This window comes from Lissotriton vulgaris, chromosome 6 (assembly GCF_964263255.1).
Source record: "Lissotriton vulgaris chromosome 6, aLisVul1.2, whole genome shotgun sequence".
In the NCBI taxonomy this organism is placed as follows: domain Eukaryota; kingdom Metazoa; phylum Chordata; class Amphibia; order Caudata; family Salamandridae; genus Lissotriton; species Lissotriton vulgaris.
In genome coordinates, this window is record NC_141694.1 from 649457901 (window position 1) to 649477058 (window position 19158).

Sequence of the window (19158 nt, forward strand, 5' to 3'; positions counted from 1 at the left end):
CTCTTCCTCGGTTTCCCTCACTGCCTCCCTCCCCCTGCACCCCTCATCTCTCCGTAGTTCCCCCCCCCACCCCGTGATCTCCCCCTCACACTCCCTCATAGCCACCCTCCACCAGTGCCCCTCATCTCCCTGTAGCCCCCCACAGACCTCCTCCTCTGATTCCCTCACTGCCACCCTCCACCAGTGCCCCTCATCTCTCCGTAGCTCCACCCCCACCCGTTATCTCCTCCTCAGATTCCCTAACTGCCACCCTCCACAGTGTCCCTCATCTCTCCGTAGCCCCCCACCCTTTGACCTCCTCCTCAGACTCCCTCACTACCAGCCTCCACCAGTGCCCCTCATCTCTCCCTAGCTCCCCCTGCACCCCATGACTTCTTCCTCGGATTCCCTCACTGTCACCCTTCAACAGTGCCCCTCATCGCTAGATAGCCCTTCCCTATTGACTTCCTCCTTGGATTCCCTCACTGCCACCCTTCAACAGTACCCCTCATCTTTACGTAGCCCCTCTCTGATATGTATTTCATTTGTTGTGTAGCGCTACTCATATCAGTGTAGAGTGTCACAGTACTTTACATCACGCACACATTATACAGAGACAAAGAATCATACAAGTATTTAAATCAGTCTACAGGGAATGTCACATAAACCAATGAGGATTACAAGGTGTATGAACCACGTCATCCATACTGGTGGGCAGTATATTTTAAGAGGGTTTGGTCTGGGAAAACACATCCTAAGGATTTAAAGAGTATTCCATGGGGGTCAGCTTTACCAATAAAACTGTATATCTGCCCAAACATACTCATTTTAGCAACATTAGAATAATGAAAGACTGAGGAAGTTCTAACTATATCCCAAAACACAAAAAAGTGAAGTTCTAACTATACCATTCATGTTTGTATGCAGCTCCTTGATGACAGTTAATTGGTCACTGTCCTATGTTAGGATTGTACCTTCTGAAATGCAAGTAACAAAAGGATCTCTGTGACAAATGCAGTAACCCGCTGAGCTATCCACATAAAATGCAGTTCATCTGCATTTCAAAACTACTAACCAACAAATGATTGCTCTCCAGCAGGATCATTAATCACCAGCATTATCTGGGCATTTTGTATTGTCTAATTGTTGTCCTGCACTGGCCATGATAATGATAAAAACTGTTTAAATGAAGCACACAAAGTATGTGTCCTGCTGAGCCTTTGCAGATTTATTTTAAAAATAGTAACACATTCTCTTACCTACTACATTAGTCAAACTTTGTGTTACAGCCTCATGGGATAAGCAGCTGCAGGGGTCAGGAAAGGTGAATAGGAATAAACAAACTTCTTTTCTCCTGAGCTGCATAGAAAAAGAAATATCCATGCAGCAGAACAGTAGGCAAAGATTATCGTAGTCAAAGAAAGGATGTTATGTGTTGCCATGTGGAGATGAAGGGGTGAAAAAATAAACAAAGCCTTCTTAACATGTAAATGGTCATTTAAAGACCTGTGAAATACTCGGGTGTGGCTGCGATATTCTCAAAAACTGTCTGTGTGCTCGCCCGGTAGCTGTCTCAGCCCCGGCGCACACACACAGACAGCCTTTGAGATTATCGCAGCCGCACCAGAGTACTTCACAGGTCTTTAAAAGACCATTTACATGTTAAGAAGGTTTTGTTTATTTTTTCTCCCCTTCATCTCCACAATGCGCCTGCCTTCAAGCCCTCACTGCAAGGGCCATGGTATCTCTGTTTGGGTGGGCCAGGCTCATGTTTGGGTGGGCCTGGCCCACCCAGCCCACCCTCTAGAACTGGGCCTTGACGTCATCCTGGCGTGAATGACTGACTCGGAGCCGCAGACGACGCCTACCGACTTGCAGTGGTACTGCTACGCAATAATTTCCAGATCCAGATAGACGCCTGGTGATATTCTAAGGTAAGGAATCTAATACCAACTACTGTTTCTTACAGATATATCGTTACCGAAGGTAAGTAACTTGTGCATTCATTTAAGAGGTGAAGAATTGAGTGTCACCATGGGATGCTTGAGTGTACTTTTCAGATGTAAGATATTGTCTATTGCATTTGAATGGAAGCACTTCCTGTAAGGTGGAATGATTTACTAAACAGCTAATAGAATGAGGAGAGTGAGTAATACTCTTGTTTGGTGGAGACATAGCCCACCGTGACATGGTCCCAATTCTTCATGCCGCACCTAAAATGGTAGAATATTAGAGCTCAGTGTCACATCTAGGTGTTACATTTCACCATTCAAGATGTGTGAAGATGGTTTATTTTAATGTCTATTTCCACCACATTTGTATAGATGTCTACAATAAATATGTAAACAAATTTATTTGAGTAAATTCAGATCTCAGTACATATGGTGTACTTAACAATATAATCAGTGTAGTGTAGGCAGAAATGTTCTTGTTAAAACAAACAAGCTTGTTAAAATTATATCTTATCTTGGGTCTCAATTTTTCTTTTGTGAACTGAAGAAAGACCAAAAAAGGTTTTTCCCAATGCTACGAAACATGTTTCACATGATATAGACTTGCATGAAGATAAGATGGTTCAATTAATTTAACTACTGCTACTAAGTAAGGCCTATGTGGTAGGCTGAGTGTCTGGCTCTTTGGTATATGCCCTCCACTCCTTGCGTGTGTTGTCTCCCTAGGTCCTTCTCCCACCTGACCCTCCCTGCATTGTACGTGTAGTTGTTGGTGAGAAGTAGGTGTTGGTACAGGTCGGAGAGCTACTTTTTATCGGATGTGCGTGTCAATAGCCGTTTTTCATACGGTGTGAGGAATCGCTGCGCGCCAGGTTTTATCGACGAGTGTAGGACCCAATGACGGACTTGCAAATAGGGCAAACGGTCCGCCTCTGGTATGCCATAGTCCTCTTTCACCTTCTGGAAGGGGAGAATGCCGCTAAGGTCAAACATGTGCCCCACATCCCTGCAGGACGTCGTCCTCCAAACCGCGAACGCCCGAGGGTCAAGGCCGGGGGAAAAGTCAGGGTTGTCGAAAAGTGGCGTCATTAGAGAGGGGAACGAGGTGAGATCCCGCCGGACTGCCACTCTGTCCCATGTGTCCAGGACCGTGCTCGTGATCTGCAATGCATAAAGATTGGGTGGTCTATGGCGGCGCGGTAAGAACGGAACACCCTGAAGCGGCCGACCTGCCACCGCTTGGTCCTGAAAGAGCCAGTGCTTACTGAACTCTAGTTGGTGCCATTCTACAAGCGTGCGTAGCTGGGCCGCTTGAAAGTATTAAGTAAGGTCAGGTATTCCCACTCCGCCATGCGCAGGAGTGAATATAGCAATCGAATGCTTAAAGCGCGGGCGGCGACCATTCCAAATGAAACTAGTCCGGTCCGATTGCGTCTTCTGAAGCCATCCGCCGGAGGGCACAGAGGTAGAGTCTGGAAGACATAGAGAATCTGTGGCAGCAGAGTCATTTTGGCGGCCGCTGTGCGGCCCAGCCAGGAGAGTGTGAGATGCCTCCATCTCCTAAGTTCCTCGCAGAGACGCGAGCTGAGCCTTGCGTAGTTGGCGTCAGCTGTGGCTCGCACAGTCGGCGCCAGTAGGACCCCCAGATAGGGAATGGAAGAGTCGGACCACTGCAAGTCAAACTCAGCCTTCGCCTCGACCAGTGCGTCCGGTAACAGGGATATGTTCAGGGCCTCAGACTTTTCCACCTTGACCCTAAAGCCCGATGCCAGCGCAAAGGTATGAAGCTCAACAAAGAGCGCTCGGAGGGATTGCATCGGCTCCATCAGGGAGAGTAAAATGTCGTCTGCGTATAGACTGACTTTGTGCGTATCCCCGCCAAACAGGATGCCCTTAATAAGGTTGTGCTGCCTAATTCGTTGCGCTAACGGCTCCATGTACAGCGCAAAAAGGAGGGGGGAAAGCGTGCAGCCCTGTCTGGTCCCCCTACCAATCGGGAACCGTGGGGAGGTATGACCATTGACTCTGACCGTCGCATTCGGCTGTCCATAGCAGTTAAAAATACGATTGCGGAGAGTCTCTCCCATGCCTAACCTCTGCAGTGCCAGGTCCAGGTAAGGCCAGTGCACTCGATCGAATGCTTTCTCAGCATCTATGGTGAGGAGCATGCAGCCCGGTCTCGTCCGTGACCCAGCCTCGATTAAGTGGAGGACTCTCCTAGTGTTGTCGCTGGTGCTCCGTTGCAGGATAAAGCCTGCCTGATGGGTTCCACTAACTGCTGCATATACGGGGCCAGCCTATTCGCGATGATGCCCGTGTAGAGCTTGAGGTCGATGTTTAACAAGGATATTGGCCTGTATGAGCTGCACCGAGTGGGGTCCCGGCAGCCTTGGGTATCGCCGATATTGCGGCCTCTAGCAAATCTGGAGGTATGGCACCCGGCTGATCGAAGGTATTAAATAGGTCACGTAGCAGGGGGGCTATTTGTGGGCTGAACGTTTTATAGAAGGCCGCCGAATAGCCGTCAGGACCCAGCGACTTTCCCAGTTTGAGACGGTATATCTCCGATATCACCTCTTCTAGACCTATGGGTCGATCGAGGAACTTCGCTTGTGCCTCATTCAGGGATGGGAGGGCAGCTCCCTGCAGATAGTTGCAACCCGCCTGCAAATCCAGTTGGTGTGCCGCATAGAGTTCAGCATAAAAGTCCCCGAAGGTCGCGGCAATTACCGCATCCTCTGTGACAGGGTCCCCCTGACTAAGCTGGGGGGTCCGAATGTGTTATCTCTGACGCTGCTCCCGCAGCTTGCTCGCCAGCAGTCTCCCACAGCGGTCTCCTCCGGTGTAATACGCATGCCTTAGCCGCAGGGTGGCGTATTCGGCCACATCCTGGTCCAGGGCTGCTAACATCTTCCGCTCTGCGCATAGCTGACGCCACGCTCGGGCTGCCCCGTGCGTTGATGCATCTGTTCCAGCTCTGCCACACGTTGGGCGATTTCGACCCTCTTTTGTGCGCGTTCTCTGTTATTGGCCGTGGTCAGTGAGATGAATTTGCCTCGGAGGACTGCCTTGAGCGCCACCCATTGAGTGGCTTTGGTGGTGTCTTCATTAGCATTGTGAGTGAGGAATTGGATGAGGGCAGCTTTGATCCGCTCCACTGTGGCCGGGCTCTGTAGTAAGCCGTCCAGCAAGCGCCAGTGCCGCTGAGGGCCAGGCGTGGTTGGCATCAGAAAGGACGCCACCACTGGAGAGTGATCCGACAGAGAGGCCGGAAGGATCTCGGCGTCTTGTGCGCTAGTCACCAGTTGGGAGGAGCACAGAAAGTAATCGAGTCTTGCGTAACTTTTATGGGCCGCTGAGTAGTGAGTGTATGCTGTGGCCTGTGGATGCGAGTGACTCCATAAATCGACCAGACCCAGATCTGCAAGGCGAGTCTGACCCATCATGGACAATGCCCCCACTTGGCCAAATCGTTGACCAGAGCGGTCCACTGTGTTGTGAAATACTAGGTTAAGGTCGTCCCCCCCCCAGCAGTAAGTGTGGATGCGTGTTTGCCGTGGCCGCCTCCAGGACCGTATGTAAGAATGCATCCTGACCTTCATTGAGTGCGTTTATGGAGCCTATCAGTAGTGTTTGCTCCGCCATAAGAAAGCGGTGGACCAGCAACCTGCCTTTGATCTCTGCTTCCTTCTGCAGGACCCGCCCCCCAAAGGATTTAGACACCAGGATCGCTACTCCAGCCACCTTCCTGTTTGCAGAGGAGAAAAATTGCCACGGGAAGGAACGGGATTTAAGTCTGTGGTGATCTTTGGGCAGTAGGTGCGTCTCCTGCAGAAGGCAGATGTCTGCCTTTGAGTGTTCCAAGAGAGAGCGAACCGCCTTATGTTTGACTGGGTTATTAAGCCCTCTCACGTTAAGTAAGAGAACCGTCAAAGGGCGTGTCACCTTAAGCAGTCAGGCGGACCGGTTGCGCGCTGCGCTCGGTTCGTGGTGGTGAAAAGGGAAAGACAACCCCGCCCAGAACTCGTGGACAAGGAGGACCCCCACCCGCCCTTCCCACCTTCCTTCCCAACGTCCCCGCCCTCCCCCCAACCCCAACTGTGAACAACTATCTGGTGAATATTGTCCCAGGTCTGCAGGCAGTTCGGCCAGACCTGTGGAAAAGTACATAGGTAGGGGAAAAAAGGCAGTCGTGGCCCAGTGGCCCCCCGCCCGATCCCCTTCACATTAGTGCGACATTGTAGTAAGGTACCCCTGTGTAGAGGCGGCTCATTCTTCACCGGTCGTGTCTTTAGCCACTTCTTGGATAGCCGCCGCGTGTTCTTGTGCTAAGGTTGCTGGGTCCGGCATCAAGCTCTTCCTCGCTGCTCTCCTGCGCCTCACCCTCTGCCAGCCCCCCCGGGATGGCCGAGAAGGGGTCAGATTGGCCGCAAGAGTGTCTGGCTCGTCTCCGGACATGTCCTCGTCATGAGGGATGCCAAGGAGGTCGTAGGTCTCACGTAGAGATCTGAGTTGATGTAAGGCCCCGTTCCACTTAAAGATGATCCTAAACGGATGGCCCCAGGAATATGGGACCCCTTTGTCACGGAGGAACCCCGTGGCCACCTTGAAGGACCAGCGCTTCTGCAGTGTGATTGCCGAGAGATCCTGGAAGAGTTCCAACGCTTGGCCTTGATACTGAAGTGGCTGCTTGCGGCGCGCTGCCTGAAGGATCCGTTCCTTGAGAGGATAATCAGGGAGTAATGCCAGTATGTCTGGGGGCGGAGCCGGTGCTCGCCGTGCTAGGCCCACCCTGTGGGCCCCGTCAATGCGGACCTCGAAATCGGCAGGCTCCCCTAATGTCTCTGAAAAGCCCTTGTAAATAGGCCGTGACGGGCCCCCCCCCTCCGATTTGTGCAGCACATTTCAGACGCAAATGTTGTTGCGTCTCGATCGATTATCTAGGTCCTCTGTGTGCGCCTGTAGGTCCATCTGCTGCTCGTGGAGTCTGGTGATTTCCTGTTGCAAAATATGGACTTCCTCGCTTGTAGCTAACCCAGTGTTTTCCACCTCCGCAACGTGCTCCCCAATGTCGTTGATGTCTCGACGCAGCTCCTTGTATCCCCCAGCAATCTCATGTTTGAGATTCTGGATGTCTTCCTTGAGGAAAGTGAAGAGGGCCTCCATGAAGGATTTGGTCGCTGGGGCCGGTTCCAGTCCCGGCGACTATTGTCCGCTGGGCCCTCCCGGGGTCCCGGCGTATGTGCACTGAGGCCTGGTTGCTGCGAGGCTTCCCAGGGACGCGGCCACGTCTGGCCCCTTCGCGCCTTGCGGCTCCACCGCTGCCGAGCCCTGTGGCTCCGCCCGGCCGCAGGTTTCACCGGGGGCCCGATGCTCTGTCCCCCAAGTCGTCGGCGAGGGGTGCCACCCGGCCCGCTCCTCACCTCTGGTCTCGGTCTCCGGGGGGATGTGTGCCGCCGCCTTTCGCCCAGGCCCAAGCCGGGGCCTCAAGTGTCGCTTCCTGTCTGCACCTCGGCGCTACCGCCCAGAGATCGCCGTCAGCTGGGTGGCGGCGGGATCCCGGCTCCGTGCTTCCCGGCCTCACACCTGCAGAAGGCAGTCGCTTTCTGCCTCGACGCCGCCCCTGCTGTCGGGGCCGCCTCTCCGGCTACTCCTCACCTCCGGCTGCGTCCGTGCTCTGAGGTCTGCTGCCAAGGCCCAAGCCGGGGCCTCGAGCGATGCTTCCCGCCTTCTCCGCGGCGACCCGACCAGGGCTCGCCCACGGTCCGGCAGCGACGGGAGTCCGACGTCTCACCCCGCAGGCTCACACTCGCAGAGGGGCAGTCGAGTCTGTCGCAGCGGTTTTCCACCCCAGAAGGACTCCGTCCGCCAACCCCTCTCGGCTCTGAGCCGCATCAGGACTCCCTGCCGGCGGGTGCCGCGCCCCAGGAACTTCTCTCAACCGCCCCAGAAAATGGCGAGGGTGGTCTTAGTCGGACCCGGGCAGCTGCCCCGTTGGTATCCGACCAATATTGCAGCTCCCAGGGGGCCAAAAAGCAATTATTTAGCGATTACGGGGGCTCGGGACGGGGAGCCACCGCTTAACACGTCCGTTCAAGCCGCCTTCTTGGCCACGCCGGTAATTGCCTTCTTTATGAAAATACTACCTCTGCTGGAATTTTTACCATCACCATTAGTTGTTACTGCCTTAGATATAAGTGCATCATGTAACCTAGTTTGGCACCCCTCCTTTGTGCTACTCCCATCAGCTAACCATGCTATCTCCCCTTTGTTCTCATGCAGTGCATATTGGCAGAAAGCGCTGGATGGGGCTGGGAGTGAGCATGTAATTCTTTTGATGTTTTTGTATTGCATGTACTTTTGTGTAGCAGTTCCCCAGTTCATATTCTATATTGCAAATGTGCTTAGACTGGCGTGGTGTCTATGTGCACATTGTGTCCTGTGAGTGATGTGTATCCTGTTTTAAATGGTATCCAACAGGTTGTTCCTTTCTATGGATCCTGTCCATGGTGAGATATCCAGAGCAATGAGAAATCGTGGAATTGAGATTTACATTCCTGGGGATAATGATGACAACGAGTTGGACCAGTTTGATTTGAAGTTGCTACTGCATGGATTTGGCCTGGTTGGGGATGCAGTGTGTGATAAACTTATGGCAGTGCACAAGGAAATCAAAGACACTGTAGTAGGTAAGCAATGTACCTGAGAGCAGTGCTACATTAAGGTTTTAATTTTGAATTCCTAATAATACTCTAAATTGTTTTGTAACTTTTTAAATTAAAAACAGTTACATTGAATTCTCGCTTCACTTCAGTCCTGCAAGTGGGAACACTCACTATTGAAGTGTACATTACAAAGAGGTGTCTATGCACCCTCTTCTTATTGATGGTACATATTTTGGCTGTGTGTGCCTGCCTTTCCATCATTCAGTTTAATCCCTAGACATGCACCAATCTGTTTGAAGACAAAGATTGTGATATGTTGTGAAGTACTGCAAATGTCTCTTTTCATCTGATCAGTACTATGTTTTGTTTCCATACATACATGCGCATCGTAGAATACATAATTTGACTTTTATGATTTCAGTGTTGGCTTAATGAAACAGATTGTCTGCTCATGTCCACGAGAGAAACCACATACTTTATTTGACCAGCAACTATGAGCAATGGTGCCCAGAAGGGGTGGCATAGTCTGTTTTGGGACTAAAGTCATCAGAACTGCTCAGAAATGCTTTGCCTCCCTGTCTTTTTCTGAATTAACTTATGTTTTTCCTACAGATGAACTCTACAGGTATGCAAGTCTAGAGAAGCTCCTTTTTTCCTCTATTGATAATCAGAACAGAGAACTTATGACTTGAGACACCCAGAGTGTACTGTCATTCTTAATGAGGATGCATACTACCCCTTATTCCTAGGCTATGCGGTAATTGGCAGTGTACTCATAGGCACAGGCATTACCTTTACCTGTATGTGGAGATGGACTACAGCATGCTGTTGGTTAAAGGTTTGTTTAGTCCCTGCAACAGGGACTGTGCATGGTTCGAATGTGTTGAGTGCATGATGAGGTCGCTTCAAATTCTTGTGCATGCTGCACATGATGTTAGCTTTCCTTTGAGAATATTTACTTATTTCAGGATGAACATACCAACCTGTACAAACGCCTTTCTATGTCTGTATCTCCATAACCTGTTTTACCTGGTGGGGTTCAGTATGCCATTAAACCAGTCTGATAAATCTCCCCCCCTCATTGAAATCAATCATTACTTTTATTGTAATTTGTCATCGTAGGAAGCTGGCTCAGTATATGGTGCACACTTAATTAAGTGATACACCTAGCGCTAATCCAGTCAACCCTTATGGTGGTTTTAGTGGTCTTTCATAACAATAGAAAGCTCTCAAAGTGGTAGCAGTGAAGAGCAGCCTTTAGGCTTATTTTTGAAAGCGGGTTAAAGAGCTTGTTTTACCAGTTTAATCATGTAGTGTAGGCATAACGAAAAGGAGCCACACAGTGTATATATAAAAATGTATATTTATTACACAACACTCACTAACACATTGGTGTATCTCCTACTCTGAGGTATCATTACAAATACACAATAATGCTTCAATTGCAATAAGGTAAGTAGCACAAAATACAGTGGTCTCCACTGGGAGATCAAACCATATACTAAGAGTGGAATGCGAACTGCCACTGAAGTTGGGACTTGGACCGGAAGACTCAGAGGAGCTGGGGATACCAGGATCCCCCCCCCGTACCTTGGAACCTCAGGGAGGCTGTGTGCAGAATGGAAACACAGCTATGTGCCCAATAGAAGTCAACTGCAAAGTCGTGGTTGCAGTTTATAAGAAGGACCCTTCCCAGTGGACCAAGAAGAAACCCTGTGGAAGACAGAAGATTAAAGGATCATCCATCCATGGGTAACCCAGGAACCAGGATACACACACCAGGGAAGCTGGGTGCATAGGTGGGATGTGATGTTAGAAACAGTCGTTGACCACAGTGGAGGACTTCAAAGAATATGAAGCTGTAGAAGACTGTGAAAGAGACTGGTGGAATCCAATGGTGGATTCTTGAAGAGGAGAACCTGTAAGCAGAGGGGACAGAGTTCATGCCACTTGAAGGTGATCAGGAGGCACAGTAGAGCAATGCCCACCGATGTCTGAAGATTCAGAAGTGTTAACAGAGACCTTGTCGCTGCAGCTGTGAGGACCAGGCGATGCTGAGGAGGATCAGGAGTCGTTCATTAGCTTTCCAACGTCGGATGTTGGTTTCTAGGAGGTTGGTGTCTGGTAGCAGCACAAACAAGCCTTGGTAGCCGCAACTGATGTGGAGAATGAAGGAGCAGTGCTGATACCAGAAGGCTCCAAGGAACTCACCAACAGCAGGAGAGTCGGAGCAGGCCCCGAGCAAGAGGGGGAGTCTCTTGTAGCCTGAAGATTTCTGGAGTGCAGAGCCAACAGGCCTTAACAACGGCAAGTCAACGCTTTGCACAGGGGGTCGGTCCCAGAGGTTCCGACTAGAGATACTGGCCTCAAAATTGCAGAGAGGACAGGTCAGGCCTCGAGGGAGTTTCAGAACCACCATCTATGTTGCTGAGCCTTTCAAAGTCTGTGATACGTCTGGAGGAGCAGACCGGTCTGCTTCGTTGCGGTGCGTGCAGATGCAGGGGAAATAACTCATTCACTCCTAAAGAGATTTTGGATGTCCTTGAATCCCACATGTCTGGTGAAGATCCTGGAAGAAGCAGAGACACAGATGACGAAGACTTGTAGAACAGCAAGACCAGGAGCACCAGGAGTTTTCCTTGGTGTAGTCTCGGTTCCAGACGAAGTTCAGTGAAGTCCAAGTGTCCAGACAGTCGAAGAGTGATGTGGTTTTTGGCTTGAGTCTCGCCCCAAGACAAATCTAAGGAACCACCCACTGCTAAGCCCTTATGTACCCTAGGGAAAAGGAGGGGCTGGCCAGAACGTAGTCTACTCCCATGTCCTTTGTCCCGTTTCTTGCCAGAGCAGGAGCCAGGCGCTCCTTAAACAGTCTCAAACAAGGAGTATGCAAGGAGGGCACTAAATGTGCCCTTCAAAGTAGTCTGGTGGTGCTGGCAAGCACCCCACTCCAGCCCAATACATTAGGTCCTGTCTGGGAGGTGGTCACACCTCCCTGTGACAGGAAACCTATTGTCCTACCTTCCCCTGCCCGAGCTCGGCTCAGCAGCAGGAGGGCAAAATTGTAACCACTCCTTTCCTGGGTCCCACCCATAGGAGGGACCTAGCAGGTAATCCAGCCCCCAGATTTGAAATACAGGTGGGAGCAGTGCCAATGCACATCAGATTATCCTGACTGAAACTTATGAAACGAAACTCTGGACCCTTCGACGTCCTACTCGACCACCCTGTGCAAACAGGCACCATCCAGCGCGTCACTGTTTGCTTTGTTGCAGTTCCCGCCGGATCTCGAGCGACAGAGATCGACAAGACCCAGCTTTCCTGCCTTCCAACAGCCCGATCCACAGTCCCAGCGAATCTGAGACCCGTGGAGGCGACCTGAAGCGTGGGGCCGGCCATCTTGGAAAAACTACGAAGTGCTGACCGTGCAGCTCCCGAGGCTCCCTCGAAGCTGTGCATTGGAGTTTGAGAATCCCCGGCCCGAGCAGCTTTTGCACCAAAGCTCTCCCCTCCACACTCACCGAGTGCTGCGTGGGGCCCTTTTGAATTTTCCTGCTCGAAGCGTTGGTCCGGTCGCTTGCCCGTTGGCTAGCGGCCCCAGTACCGACGAACGTTTGAATTTGCTCTGCTAGTCTGGTTGCTCCAGACTGGCCCTCGCTCCCCTGAAAAGGAGCACCCGCTCTGACCTTGCTGGTCCGAGTAAGAAGCGATCTTCGAATCCTGCGTGGGTTGCGTTTGCCAAGGTCTGTTTGCTATGATCCGGAAGCTGACACCGCCGACAGCGAGAGCCTTCGTGGGACAGCTCGTGATCCACTCCTCGGTGCCCCAGAGTCCACGTGGCAGCGGAGACAAGCTTCTCGACAACCACCTGAGTGACCCAGACTCTGTCCCCTCTGCTTTCAGGTACTCTACATCTTCGATCCACCCTTGGATCACACCGGACACTTCTCTTCTGGCCGCCTGCAGCATCTTCATCTCCAGGCTCCATAGATCTACACGACTAAACCAGACACGACTTTGCACCTGTGCACCCGCTGTGGGTGAGGTAACTCATGAACGCCGGTGCTCCTGTAGTGGTTTACACCTCTAGTGTCTAAGTCTAAAGTTTTGTATTTTTAGTCCAGTCGGAAGACTCCTAAAACTGTAACTCGATAACTTTTAGGCACCATTGACTTTGCATTGGTGCATGCTTGTGCTTTTAGCGCTGCACCCGAATTCCGCGGGCTACTCCCGTCCTAACTGTTGTTAGTCCAGTGTAGTCCCAGCGATTCCCAAGGCCCCAGGCCTTACCACTGTTCGATTAGTGATACTTATACCACTTTTTTGATATATGGTTTGAGTGGCCACCGGCCTCATCCATAAACGTGCAACTTTCATATGTTATACTGTGCTTTTGTTTAAACGCTTATGCTTCTATACTCCTAAAGAGTACAGGGGATTATTCTGAGAATAAATAGATATATTTTTATAATATATAACTTGTGTGGTGTCCTTTCATTTGATATTACAGGATTGCATATGGTAAAACAGCTGGCTTCACATGCCCTCTTGAGTTTAGCCTGAAGGCTACTTAGTCCATGGTACCCCTAGGATAGCTTGTCTATAAGGTTGACTTACAACCACCACCATATAGGGATTGTTTGGACTGATACAAGGTGCCCACAGAATTGTGGACATCATACATCAGGCCAACTTCTCACAGTAACCATGAAAGCATATCCTATTTTCCTACATTCTCTAAAGCAACAAGACCAGGCAGTTTAGCTTTGAGTGCAGCCAATCGAATTGTCTTCAGTCTCTCCTTGCAAGCTGTGTGGTAGACGGCCTCTCATACTGTGCCCAGCTTTCACAGACCATATGAGAAACAATGTTCCTGAACCAGGGTTGTCTCATTGCTAGGTAGCAATCAGTGTAAATTAGATTACACCCCGAGGATGCTTTATCTCACTCTATGGGCAGCCACACTGTTCTCAGAGAGCTGGTAATGATCCACTAAGTTCTCTAGCAACACCAAAACATAACTTTGAGACATGCCTAGAAACATTTTAAGGCTCTCTTGAGCAGTTCAGAGCGAGCTATTGACAGTAACTGGTTTGGGTTTCTGCTGAAAAGCTATCTCTAACAGTACAAAAACTAAAGGAATGTAACCCCTTCTGCGACAAACCACATCCGCAGCAACTATATTTTTGGTTATATCAGGTCAAGTCTGCTTCCTCCTCTTCCTCCGCTCCCATCACACCAAAATTATCGGGACCCTTGTCACTAGGCTGGACATGACTTATTTTTTGCACACATTGGGATCCTTGAGAAAATAAGAACAAGTTTTGCACCATGAATATTTTTTTGGATTCACATATTGTGCAATATTCCACCTCCTGGTAGTTTGTTCTTTTAATTGTGTATGTAGTGTTTAGATTCTTATTTCTGTCTGGAAGCACAGGCAAGAACTCTAGAGCCAAAACGGAAACGTTTTTGCCAAGAAATTGAAATGTCACAGAACACTTGGAGGATTTAAACTGAACCATTAACTGGTTTCAATGAAAATTGCCTACGCACCGAAGAAAAACGAATTACTGATGGATACATTTAACCACATATCCTTCACCTTATGATTATTCCTCAGGCATAGACTGGATCCAGAAACTTTAAAGCACTGCTTATTCCGCTCCGAAGATGGCCAGCTGAGCTGCATAGAAGGACCAACCACGCAGTCTGACGCCCGTTACTTTCTTTTCACTGCTCAGGCGCAGATTCAGTGCTACTCCTTACTCTTTTGACAAGTGTTCCACTTTACTTTTCCAAATTTTACCAGTGTGAGACGGGTGTCTCCTGCAAAAAGAATGTGCTTTAAGCCTTGTAAGAACTGCTGCATACTGATATCTGAAAGAGACACGTTAGTGATAGATTCCTTACCTTAGAATATCCCCAGGCGTCAGACTGGATCCGGAAAATTTTGCGTAGCAGTACCCTTGCGTGTCGGTAGGCGTCGTCTGCGGCTCCGCGTCCTTAGTCAGCGTCGTGGGCGCCGTGATGACGTCATCAAAGTACTTAGACGCCGCCTCCGCGTGCTGACGCCAGTTCTTCTTTTTTCCGCGCCAGCAGCGCAGATCCGGAAAAAGTGGTACCTTAGTCACTTTTTGACTAAATCTTTTTGATCCCTTTTGATCATTTTTCTTGCGACTCCGGACGTTGCCGATAGGGATGCCAGGTTTCAAGCCTTGTGAGGATTGCGACCGACTGATGGTCACCGACCCTCACCCTGACTTCGAAAGCTAGGCGGGAGCGGTCCCGCAAGCGACTCGAACTCAGGCAGTCGGCCCCCCCTTCTGGATGCAGGAAGCCATCAGCCGTTGGCGGATGCGGGCTCTGCAGTGGGACCTGAAGTTTCAGTGGGCCCAGCATCAGGGCAACCTGTCCGACCATGTCCTGATCTCGGAGGGCACTGCGAGACAGCTGCAGAGGTGGATCACGGACCACGATTGGGTCAGCGGCAGATGCCTCTCCCTTCCCCAACCGGAGCACGTAGTTGTGACGGACGCGTCCCTCCAGGGATGGGGAGGCCACATGGGAGAGGCGGAGATCAGAGGCCTCTGGTCTCCGGCGGAGTCCCGGCTCCATATCAACCTTTTGGAGCTGCGGGCGATTTGTCTAGCACTGAAGGCATTCCTCCCCTCTGTCCGGGGGAGTGTAGTGCAGGTGTTCACGGCCAACACCACCGCCATGTGGTACTGCAACAAACAGGGCGGGGTGGGGTCGTGGACCCTCTGCCAGGAGGCTCTGCGCCTTTGGCAATGGCTGGAACATCAGGGTGTGACCCTGGTGGTTCAACACCTGGCAGGTTCTCTGAACGCCAGGGCGGACGAACTCAGATGCCGGTGCATGATGGATCACGAATGGCGTCTGAACTCGGACGTGGTGCAAGGCCTCTTTCAGCAGTGGGGAAAGCCTTGGTAAGATCTATTCGCCACCGAAGAGAACACGCAATGTCATCAGTTCTGCGCGTTAGAATTTCCAAGGCGGAGTTGCGGTCTGTTGTATGCCTTTCCGCCTATACCACTTCTACCCAGAGTGCTGAAGAACATCAAGCGCGACCGGGCACAAGTCATCCTTGTGGCTCCGGACTGGGCACGAAGATACTGGTATACCGAGCTACTCAGTATGTCAGTCGAGCCCCCGGTTCGTCTGCCTCTTCAGGAGGACCTTTTGTCGCAGCAGCAGGGGACGGTCCTCCACCCGAACCTGTCCAGTCTCCACCTCCATGCTTGGAGATTGAGCGGCGACAGTTGAGGCCATTTGACTTGCCTCCTGAAGTCTGTAACATCATTCTGGCAGCCAGGCGTCCCTCCACAAAGTCGGTATACGCCTGCAGGTGGAACAGATTTGTGGCATGGTGCACAGCAAAGGCTGTGGATCCTCTCTCTGCCCCTCTTTCTGAGGTTCTTCTCTTCCTTCTCTCTCTTGCCCAGCAGGGCTCTGCTCTGGGCACTATCAAGGGCTACCTTTCTGCCCTTTCAGCCTTTTTAAGGCTGCCTGAACAACCTTCTTTGTTCAAGACCCCTGTTAATCGATTCCTGAAAGGCATCACACATACGTTTCCACCTGTTCCCTTTGTGATGCCTCAATGGGACTTGAACTTGGTTCTTACTTTTCTGATGTGCGCTCCCTTTGAGCCACTTCACTACTGTCCTATCCGCCTTCTTACTCTGAAGACTGCTTTCCTGGTTGCTATCACCTCTGCCAGGAGATTGAGTGAGGTCCAGGCTCTATCTTCTAAACCTCCTTTTCTTTCTGTCCATCCGGACAAGGTTGTGTTGCGGACAAAACCCTCTTTCCTGCCTAAGGTAGTCACAGCCTTCCACATTGGGCAGTTTATCACCTTGCCCACCTTCTTTCCGCCTCTGCATCCCTCAAAGCAGGAAGAGCGGCTCCACCGTCTGCACCCAAAACGTACGCTTTCATTCTATTTGGATCTCACACGCCAGTTCCGGGTGGATGACCAACTCTTTGTTGGTTACGTGTCGCTAAGAAGGGACGGGTGGTGCACAAATGGACCATCTCTCGGTGGATCGTGTTGTGCATCCAAGCGTGCTACTCCTTGGCTAAAAAGGAACCTCCTGCTGGGCTGAGGGCCCATTCCACTCTGGCCACGGCAACTACTACTGCCCTGGGCCGAGGAGTCCCCTTTCAGGACATATGTCAGGCAGCTACCTGGGCCTCGCTGCACACGTTCGCAAGACACTATTGCCTGGACAGCCAAGTCTGGAGGGATGTCTTCTTTGGGTGTTCCGTCCTCCAGGACTTTCTGGTGTGCTTATTGGTTCGCAGACCCACCACCGGGGTTGGTATTTCTGGGGTATCTATTTTAAGGTAAGGAATCTATCACTAACGTGTCTCTTTCAAATGCACAAATTACTACTTGTGTAATGATATATCTGTAAGAGACATTAGTTAGTGTTAGATTTCTTACCGACCCACCCATCCTCCCCGTTCTGCGAACCGATATCTAGGGTTACGGTCTTCCCCTTTCAGGGCCCTAGTTTCAATGGCACCAGTGTTGGTTTTTAGCATAGCTTTGCGCTTCTGGCGTGGAAAAGCTGTGTCTAAGAACTGACGTCAGCACGGCGCCGACGACGGACGCTGAGCCGCAGACGCCTACCGACGCACAAGGGTACTGCTACGCAAAAGTTTCCGGATCCAGTCTGACGCCTGGGGATATTCTAAGGTAAGGAATCTATCACTAACTAGTGTCTCTTACAGATATATCGTTACACAAGTAGTTACTTGTGCATCTGTGACTGATTTTCATGAGGTGTGCCTTGGATCAGGCCACATCTCCAGGACCTGCACAGATTGTCCGAAGATAAATACAAAGGCTATACAGGACCACAAGGTGAACATCTACGTCGCTAAGCACCGAAAGTCTCCAGGCTGTGACCAGTATTGAAAAAAGTTCCTGTTCCCAAAGTTGTTCCCACGGCAGATCTTTTAAAAACATTTTTTAAATGTCTTTCATATAAAAAAATCTTGGTCCTTATCCTGCCAATTAACCTGTTGGCAATACTCACTTTCCCCTGCAAAAGCGTAATAGGAATAGTCTTTCCAGACAAGAAATCTAGCCATTTCCATTCCAACCCCTCTTGCGCTTGACACACAAGAATACAAAAGAGTGGGACCAGGACCGACCGCTGTTTGTTGACTTAATCATTGGACCCCGTTAGTCTGTCACCACTCAAGCAACATGGCCCATATCTTTCCTCTGCTTTTAGGATCACATGCCATGTCTTGCTGACTTGTATATATAATGCTGTTTTTACGTTCAGAGAAAAGGAGTGGGTCAGCCGATTTCCAAGCTTTACAGATCTCTCTTCTTCCCAATAAAATAACATAAAAAATTAACCTTGCCGCAGTTTTATTTGAAACCAGAATACTATCCTTGCCCAATCCAAAAAATATAAGCGCAGGGGTTGCTTCTATTCGGATTCCTGTTACATCCGTCAAAAATTCACATCCACCCATCCAAAATTTTGTAATTGCAGGGCAAGTTAAAAACAAGTGACTATTATTTGCTAAAGGATCCTGACATCTTGAACACATGCTGAGTTCCTGTGAATTTTGTCGATTTCGCCGGAGAACAATAAACCCGATAAAGAGTAAAAAGATGATTTCGCTTAAGGTAAGCCGGTTTAACTGTCTCACAGAGCAATGTAAACGAACTCAACCAAACATCTCTCAAATTAGTAGGATCTACAACATCGCCCCAGAGTTTTGGATATCCTGACTCATACCAATTTCTGATTCAATCAAAGTTCGGTACTTTAGCCACCTCTTTTTTGATACTCCCAATTCTCTAAGCTTGAATTACCCAGGCATCATCCATCTGTTCCTCCCACTGTTGCCGGGCCCACCAAGCAGCAGACAGTGGATAGTATTTGAATCTAGTTAGTTGACCACCAGTACACAATGTCAAAACTTCCTAGCTCATCAGATCCATACCAATTTTTAAATCTCCCCAACAAGAGATACCTGTTTGTTTCAATGGTAGTCTAAGTAGATCGTGTAAACATGCTGCAGTGCATGGGGAACCCCAAATTGGTGAATAATCTGAGTAATATGGAGTTCCCAGTTTTTTCCGTATAAATACGCAATTCTTTAGCGCCTGCACGAGAATTTTTAACCTTACTCTTTAAACAGAATTTTGGGTCTCCGAACTTAAAAAGGAATTGATCTTGTCCGTCTCCCAAATTACCAAGTAATGCCCCATAAATTATGCCTAATGCAGAATCATCCAGCTTATTTAATAACATCCGGAAATTCTTAAAATGAAATACATGTGCGTAGATCCATAGGTCCCGAAGGGCAAGGCCACCACTCTTTAACCATCTCCTCAGCCTTCTCCAAGTTATACGCGGACCTTTTGACGCCCAAACAAAACTTCCTATCTTGCCTTGTAATTTTGCTACCTCATTCTTATCAAATGGGAGGGGTATTGTGAGAAGTTGGCCTGATATATAATGTTCACTATTCTAGTGAGCACTTTGTATCAGTCCAAACAACCCTTATTGATG

General features: G+C 49.9%; 1 protein-coding gene across 1 annotated transcript in view; it reads left to right on the plus strand.

Moving 5' to 3' along the window:
- Positions 1-19158, plus strand: part of MDN1 (midasin AAA ATPase 1) — a 2142100-nt gene that overhangs the window by 954262 nt on the left and 1168680 nt on the right. Inside the window, exon 46 of the mRNA XM_086926648.1 lies at positions 8412-8620. Within this exon, the coding sequence (XP_086782774.1) occupies positions 8412-8620 (209 nt within the window). The remainder of the gene's footprint in view (positions 1-8411; positions 8621-19158) is intronic.